This window comes from Homalodisca vitripennis, chromosome 2 (genome assembly GCF_021130785.1).
Source record: "Homalodisca vitripennis isolate AUS2020 chromosome 2, UT_GWSS_2.1, whole genome shotgun sequence".
Lineage (NCBI taxonomy): Eukaryota > Metazoa > Arthropoda > Insecta > Hemiptera > Cicadellidae > Homalodisca > Homalodisca vitripennis.
This window is the reverse complement of record NC_060208.1, coordinates 172,687,501-172,696,986: the sequence shown is the minus strand read 5'-3', so window position 1 is coordinate 172,696,986 and position 9,486 is coordinate 172,687,501. Positions and strand designations below refer to the sequence as shown.

General features: G+C 32.6%; 1 protein-coding gene across 1 annotated transcript; it reads left to right on the top strand.

The window, feature by feature from the left end:
- The first annotated feature begins 696 nt into the window (after window positions 1–696).
- LOC124355903 lies at window positions 697–1,422 on the top strand. The gene has a single exon (XM_046807056.1). It carries the CDS (start codon window positions 697–699, stop codon window positions 1,420–1,422), a length of 726 nt encoding a protein of 241 aa, XP_046663012.1.
- Window positions 1,423–9,486: the final 8,064 nt, after the last annotated feature.

Below are 9,486 nucleotides of genomic sequence, written 5' to 3'. Positions count from 1 at the left end.
ATTTCCGCCTAGAGCTCATAAAAACTTTCTCTAGAGTGTTCTTTGCAAAAAAAATGAAATTTAAGCTCTTTTCATCTTAAGTAGTACTAATTATGTAAGCCTAAAACTATTTACTTTAAAAAGTATTAAAATACAGAATTAATGATATAAGTTAATGCATACATGTTTAGAAAGTTAAACACATTTTTTTCCTATTTTTGGATTAAAACTATATGTTCAATTCAACAGACAATATTGTGGAGCTTATCCTGCAGAGTAAGGACGCATGGAATGCAGTCACCACCCATGTATATGCGATCCTTCATCAGAAGCGTGAAGACGGATTCCTGGCTGACCCTTAGCTTCCGAAACAAGTAGTTTTGTCCTGGATGGAACACACGGACCAGGCAAGATGTCATCCGAAAGGGTACCGGCCTGGGTCCTCTGTGGCCCGTAGGAGGTTTAGTGGGTAGTCCGCAAGGGAGTCCCACACTCCGTGCGCAAATGCATTCCCCATACGTAAAAAAATGTAATTGTCAAACATTGCTATTGTAAGCATTTCCTTGATCTCTAAATAAGAGGTATTTTAATAAAGTACGGAGAACTAGACAATAAGCTGATGACATTAAGCTTTTCATTGAGGTAACATCTATCCACGACTGCCAGGTTTTGCAGAGCGCCCTGGACAATGTCCTTAATTGGTGCACCTTCAACGAAATGTCTGTGAACCCTTTGAAGACCAAGCTTATCACATATAGTAGGAGTACGACTGTTATAGTTGCTGAGTACTCCATGGACGGATCCCGGGTGGAGAGATGTGAGGTAATCAGGGACCTTGGTGTCTTAATCGACTCGTCATTCGAATTTGGCTCCCACATCAGCCACATTTGCTCCAGAGCCTCAAGGTCATTGGGTTTGATCATCCGGACAGTTAAACATGGGCTGAGTACCGGCGCTGCTGCCCTTATGTTTAGGACACTTGCTCGCCCGCTGCTGGAGTATTGTTCTGTGGTCTGGTCCCCATACCAACATGGACATATCAAACAGCTCCAGTCAGTGCAGAGACGCTTTGTGCGATTTCTGGGATGCCGTTCTGGGATGAGATACTTTGACGTCTCAATGGACGAGCTGTCGGCTGCGTATGGTCTTCGGAGTCTGGAGTGCAGACGAAGAGTTGCTGTTATCTCCTTCCTGTACAGGCTCATAAACTGCCAGATCGATTGCTTCAGCCTACTTGAGATGATCCGGTTTCGCATCCCCACAGGAACAAGGCAGCAGCATTTCTTCGAGCTGAGTCATGCCGCCAGGAACCACCTCCGATATAGCCCCATCCCACGATTGATGCGACTCGGCAACGACATTTGCTCGTCTGTGAATTTTTTCTCCACATCCCTACGAGCCATCAAATGCATTGCTGCGGACTCCAGCCCAGACCTGCATTAGTCATCTATTCTAGTCATAATCATAGTCTTATTGCAATTTCTTTTTTGTTATTAATCACATTCTCTATCTTGTTGTTATTCTATAGTGTTGTTATTTATTCGTTTGTTATTCATTGCTATGTTATTTTTGCTTTGTTATGGTTATTAAGTTCGTTGTTCTTGTTCTTTATGTTATCTTTGTTAACTGATTCGTAGTACTTTCTAGTCGCCGTATTATTAGTATTTGTGGCAGAGTTGTCGGATATCTTCGTTGTGTGTGTTTAAGTATTTAATGACAGATTTAGTTGTAAGGCATTGCATTGACAGCTAAGCATCTTGTAGCATAGCTATTGTTATATCCAATTGTTTGCTTTACTCGTTAAGTTTTTTGCTGTTTTGTTTTCTTCTTAACATGTGCCATCAACCTGTTGTAAAGTGTAAATTGGTGTATTGCCGTTGGAACGTAAATAAATAAATAATGTAAGCAATGCTTTTGGTAACAGCTGGTAGTTTTATAATATTAACTATTTTACATATTATTTATCCTACATATAACTTTTGTGGAGAAATTATTAATACTTAAGAATAATTTCACAATACGGTCCGTAATTTTACAGCAGTTCATTCGGTTAGAATTTACTGTATATCATTGTGATCTAGAATAATTTACTTAAAGAAATATGTTTTAATATAAGTGTGTAACAGAATTGTAAATATTTCATCAACTGTTATAAAGAAAATATGTACCACGAAAGGATAAAGATCTTTTAGAAATATTGGACTTTCAGAAGTAATATCGCTGCAAAGTTTATTTTACTGCCTCCTTGTTTCCTCAACGTTCTTACTTAGAATAAGCGATAAGACAATAGAACAATGACTTAACACACATTATAGTTTGTATTGACTCTTAAATTTAAATCAAAGACAATAAAATAAACTTACAGACACGTTAAAAGATTTAATAACGCGTGAAGACCAAAAAAGTAGGTATACAATGTTTTAAAATATTTCTTTATTCCTTTCTTTAGCTACTATGATTTTTTGCTCATAAAAAAAGGTAACGTTACCTAATATTTTATATCGTATAAGATAGCATACATATTAGAAGCATATGCATAGTGGGTTAATTATATAAATACTGCTAAACTGCGTTAATAATCATCACAAAAGTCATAAATATAAAATATTATTCTCGGTGTGTTTACCGTCGGTTATAACCAGGTATAAAATAAGTTTTTCATGCTATTAGATTTATCTACACAGATGTTAAGTGAACTTATTTCGTTTATTTCCAGCTTCATTTTTTGAAACGCTCTTTTGTAATATATTGCAAGCTATTTAAAACCATGCATTGTGTTTTTTAAAGCAAGCTCGGTAAAACTAAAACTATAAGCATAGCTATTTCACAGTAATCTTATAAAACATTGAATTGATTTCTAGATGAAATTTTATTCAATTGGTTTAAAAAAAAAAAGTACATTTCTGTTTGTCCTCGTGTCCAAGGGATAACGACCGAATGTATTGCACTACAAGTTAGACGATTTTGAAGCATTATACAGGGTGTAACAAAAAGGTTGGCCTAGCTATACATTTTCAGATTTTATGTGTAATTCTAAGCTAAAAATGAAGAATCACTTTTTTCCAATGTCCACTTCGTTTAGCTGTTAGCCGCCATTTTGTATTTAATATCAAATTATTATCTCTAAAGCTAATAAAGCTAAATAAACCAAGTTTGGCACATAGGTTTAAATATTAAAGAGCAAAATAAAAAATAATAATTGTGTTATTGTCTTCAATATTAACAAAATGGCATCTGTTGAAAATGTTTAAAGTCAAATAACAAAAAACAACCATTATAGTTATAAAAATGAACAGCTGCCAAATCTTAGTTTACACTGTTTTTAAATTAAGTGGAAAATTTCCCCAAAAAATATATATACAATTTGTGTGTATATATGTAACATATAATATTATATATATATCTTATATATATAAAAATGAAACTGTTCGTGTGTAACAGCATCACTCACAAACGGCTGGACGGATTCGCCTAATTTTTTTTTTTTAATTTGTTCGTCTTGATCTGTAGAAGGTTATAGGATACTTTTTATCCCTTTCCCGATTCAGGATTCCGCCCCACTGGTTACAGAAATACCCGTAAGAAATGCATTGCAGCAAACATATGTTATTAAGTGAAAGAGTCTTTTCAAATTTTTAATCAGCTGTTCTTTGTAAACATATATAATGCGACAAAAAATTGTTGTTATTTTTGACAGTAACTAAGTAAACATAAATATTTTTGACGTTTCTATGTAAAACAAACATTTTTTGACATTTACAACGTGTCACAAATGTCAAATTTTTGATAAACGTGATTTGATATCTTTTTTACAATTTCCAAGAACAGTGTTATTTTCCATCAGTAAAAGGTTTAAAAAAATAGGCAAGTATTTTTGTTTTCTCATGTAAATATTCTTTGAAGAATGTTTTTCTCAACATTTTTTTTTACAGAATTCCTTTGAGCAGTTTTTTGACGAATTTTATTGGAAAATAACATAATGCCGCCAAGAAAAAAAAGTGCTTTAAGCCGTCACAGCGCACGTGCGATAGCAACAAAACGAATTCGTAATAATCAAAGCAACGATTTTGTCGGGAACATCTGCCGGGGAAGATGTCTTCATCCCTCGCATCCCCTTAATTCCATCCGACTTGCCATTTGAATTTAAGAGACTTCAGTTCCCCGTTCGACTTGCGTTCGCAATGACGATTAATAAGGCACAAGGACAATCACTTAACGTCGCAGGAATCCATCTGGAACCCTCATGTTTCTCGCACGGTCAATTATACGTCGCTTGCTCAAGAGTCGGAAACCCGAAGAACCTTTATATTTATGCTCCAAATAATACAACTAATAACGTTGTTTACCAAAACGCATTAAAATAAACAAAAAACTTTTATAATAGATTTTATGATATGCTACGATGTATTAGTAGAGCAATAAATTAATTGGAAAAACGTATAATAAAATTAGTATTTCTTTTCGATGCTTGATTGATGTAGCCCTCTCTACTGCCACGCGAGCGGAGCCGCGGGTTTAGGCTAGTATATATATATATATATATATATTATATATATATATATATATATATATATATATATATATATATATATATATAAATAATATATATAACACAAACCTTTGAACACGATAACTGACGTCCTTTTTTTAAATATTCAGGATAAACTTGGTGCATGGCCAATATTTTTATGTAGGTATGATAAGTTCGTTAGCCAGTCTTAACCAATAGAAACTTTTGAAATGGCGGTTATTAGCGTTTAGAAAAGTGTGTATCTCGGGTATTTAATAACGTAAATCAAAATTTTACACTTTTCCTCAAAGTTTACTATTGAACCGTCATAAGGAAATATGTTTACAAATATGGTAGTTTAATATTAATTGTTAATTATTAAATTCTACGTTTTTACAGAGAAACTTATATGCTTGTAACAAATTCATCTAAGGTCTCAAGATTATGAAGTTTCTAAAAGTGTAAAAATGTTACAATTATAGGGCGAAATTGAGAGTTGTGTATTATTTATCGTATTATGTATTATCAGTGTTGTGCAATTTAGACATCTAAGCTCATAATGCTTCTTCGATTTGAAATTTAAAGGTACGACCACATGTGAAATCTACCTTTGTTCTGACTGTACCGTAAGGCTTTTTTATTCTGCTATTGTCTCTTTGCAATCACGATTACCCATAAGACCGATGTATACACTTTCACTAAAACTTTATCAAATTCTATAGAGTGACATGCATCATCATCAAACTATACAGAAAAAAGTGTCGTACAAAATATCAAGGGCATAAGACGGTTGGTTTTTTAAATGTCGTGCACCGAACAAAAATTAAATTTTTCCAGCCCATCGAGAGATAACCTTCGCTAACCCTCAATAATACATTATATTGTTTTTCCATACATAAAGTTAAAATTTACTTCCATTAAAGCAAAAAGAGTATGGATGAATCATATTTTTTTAGATCTGAAGCGGTTCTGGTATTTTGGGAAATTTAAATGAAATTCAGGAGTTTCTTGTTTCAAAACCAGTGACGAATTGTTTTAGAAGGTAGAAAATCAAAGGAGTATTTTGTAGACTCGGAGGGTCTCTTCCAAGCCAATGAACAAAGGTACGAGATCAAAGTGCCCATCTAGTGTACGACTAGTGTTCAATGCTACTGACCATATACAGGGTGTTTCCTAAAGGTGTTCCAATATTGTGGAATTTTGTTCTAGACGTGAAAATGAGCAAAAAACTTCATATAGAGGTATGTCCTAAAACTTTTAGTTTTCCGTCTATCTGTCTGTATGTGATTTTTACCAAAAAAGTTATATATTTTATACCAGTAAAGATTAAGTTATAAAACCTTTCAGTTGTGTTGGCCTTTTTATGCCCATTTTAGAAAAAAATATGAACAAATTATCTTTACCCGTTTCAAAATGGCAGCCAATCATAAGTTTTGATGTTAAATTCCACAAAATCGATACCCTGTATGAAAATTTTACAAGAATATTAAAATGTTGTAAACTTTATTCTAAATCTAACAGTAGTTGTTTCATTAAAATCGGATAACAAACAACTGATGAGTACTATTAAACATAATACCGTGTTTTACACACTACACAACAGGAAGTATAGTTTTCTAAACTGTTTTACTCGGAACAGCAGATTTAAAGTCAATGAGCTGATTAATGTGAACAGCTGTTTATTTAAGCTATTAAAATTTGTTTAATTCTGAGTTGGTAAAATTGATAATATCATTATTTGCCATTCCTGTTGCTAATGAAAAGAAACTAAATCATAAACACTTACTAATTAAAACAAACAATACTTTACACTAAAGTAATTGGAAGAGAGACAAAACAACTTTTACATTACAGAAGAAATAGGGTTAGTTATGAGTAAAATGCAAACCATGCCAGAAACATAAATAACTATAAAAAGTTATATAACTAAAACTAAAAGTTATTTATGTTATGCAAGTTAATTGTGTAACTACTTGTAAAGAAATAATGTAAACTTCCACTATCCATAAATATAGTTTTGGCACTTTTGTAATGGTAGAGAATAGAACAGAACTTGAAGTGAGAAAGTTATTCTGTTCTGTACGGCCTTTCGTTTGATATGGTGGAAGCACCACCATAAAATTAAAATTTGAACGTTCGTAACAAGTTTGAAATTTTTGGATTATGGGAATTTTTGTTTCAAAATTAAATTAAATTTTTCAAAGTAGAAATATTTAAAAACATACGGCCATGGTTCTATTTTAAATTTACTGTCATAAAGAATAGGAAAACAATATTTTAGAAGCAGCAAAATAAAAATGAAAGTCGTAGTTAAAATGGAAGTTTAAGCAAAGAACAAAATATACCAAATTTTGAATAAGGAAAAGTTATATCGAGTAGAGGTACACGAACTGGACAACATCTGTAAAGGACGACAGCAAATAAACTAACCAAAAAAGATGGAATAAGCAATTGCAAACATTAATTTTAGAGAACATTTCAAGAACTATTTATAGGCATAGAATGAATGCGAAATTACGAGAATTTGTTGGTCCTGATAAGGAGTAGAAGGTAACAGACGGTATCGGCTAGTATGGGAGATGGGTTTTTAGACTACTACTACGCGTTAGGTAATATTCACTAAAACCTCGTCATGTTAATAAAATACTCGTACATTTTTGTATCTAATGTATTAATACAACAGTACAGCTTCTTATTTAAATAATTATAGAAAGTATGAAGAGGAAATGCATGTTAATTTAGTCAAAACTAAAACATAGTTTGTGTAGAATCAAAGTAAATTGTGTAAAGTTTGATGAATGTTTAATGGGTCAATTACCACTGCTTATATGATCCATGAACTCTCTATCCTTTGGGAGAACATCAGAGGTAAAACCACTCCTTCACACCGCATAAAGTTCTCATATAACGATCAATGCAGGTATATGATGCACACTGGGAAATAGCGGTCGTTCTCGTGATACATGTCAGTTGTAAGCCCGTAAACAGAGAAATATGGCAGAGGTAGATTTACTGGAGTGAATAAATTCTGCCGTCAGAGAAGCTGGATCGTTATACGGCGTGAAGCGGTCAAATGGATTAGGCAATATATATTCATACGTGTTTAGTATTTTGTTCCCACATGTTCAAAGTGAGAAGGCCATTGTTACATAAGTAAAAAACACAATGGTTACCAAGAAAGAAAAAACAATACAATTTTACATTGTTTTATTAAGATCCTTGATACTTATACACTTAAGATCATATATTTTATAAATACTCTACAAGTGCTAGTCCACGTGATGAAAATCAATTGCAAATCAGTAAACAGTAATATGTGACTGAGGCTGAATTACTGAATTGAATAAATTCTCCCGCCAGAGCAGCTGAACCGATATACGGCGCGTGTGAACTGATTACACAGATTAATAAATACCTGTGTATTAGATATTGTCTCTCATACATATTTAGATTTACATTTAACACATAGATAAGGCATTGATAGGGGCAATTCATATTTCTAAGTGTTGGAAAATTAATCTACAATGCTTGTAACAATTACTTTTTCTAAGAAGTGGTTTTATTTTATTATGGTCATTACAAGATTATTGAAGATGTATAAATGTAATAGCTAAGGATCAAATTCTCAATAATTCATGGATATAAACATAAAGAAATTGTTAAGGAAGTAGTAGTGCTATCATTTATATTAGTGGTAACAAAGTACAACTTGGTTAGAAGGGCTATCTCGTGCACATATGAATTATTCCTGTTGCATAAGAGAGTCAATTATGTGTATACAATTAACAAGAAACCCATACCATTATGTTGCACTGGACGCCACTCAAAGGGAGAAAGCCGATTAAATCGTTACGTATGTATGGTCAACTCCATTTTACTGCAAATGGTTGGTCAGCCACATCTGTTGCATAAATCTGATTGCCATTATGTCATAGTAGCTGAGGAGGCATTGTTCGTAATAAAAACACTTTATTGCAACATATTGCGATACTACTATGCCGCTAGGGAAGAGTAAAACAATTAATAAAATACTCGTCTACAAGTTTAAATTTGATATTTGGAAGAGCTATGCAGTGGAAACTGTAATATGAACCTTCGAAATACTATCTTAAAATCAATACATTTGGCGAATCTTCATTAACTATTTATTTTAACAATATATCCAAGTCATAATATGTTAATAATATACATATATACAGTGTGATCACAAAATGATGTCACAAACTTCCGCAGCTGATAGTACTCGTGATTCCAAAAAAATGTATAAACATAGGTCGAAAATATTTAATTTAGCCGCTAGCAGTTATTTTTTATTTTATACTAAAAATATTAAGCCTAGTAGTATCTTAGTAAAGCTACAGATAACAAACTTTGTAAATAGGTTATGACACATAAGAGGAATTCCCAAAAAAGTAATGTTATGATTTGCTTTATTACTAACAAAATGGTGCCTGCTGATCGTTTTTATAAAAAACACATCACATTAGAGAGGGATCAGCTGTTTGTTGCTCCGGCTTGTGCAATCGTACATTTCAACTGGCCGTGCTCGCTTATGTGTAGACGGATTATGATGAAAAATTTGCGTTGGATTTAAAATGAAAATTCCAAAATAGTTAGTATCTTTAAATTTTATACTGCTGCAAAACAGCTGATGCATTTCAACTGACAAAATGTGTGTTGCTTCCGCCTAGTACATGCATACCTCTAAAGCGGTCGTGCTCGCTTTTGTGTTGATGAAGTCTTTTGATAAAGTTACCGTTGGGATTATTTAAAAAATAGTTGGTATTCTAAAACTGTTTTATAACTTTACTGATTATTTAGTTATTTGACTTTACAACTTTTCAACAGGTGACATTTTGTTAATATGAAATAAAATCTCACAATTGCTTTTGAATTTTACTCTTATTTGTTATAAATTAACTGCAAATTTGGTATAATAGCTTTAATATGTATATAGATAATAACTTTATATAAACAATTCATTATGGCGGCTATCG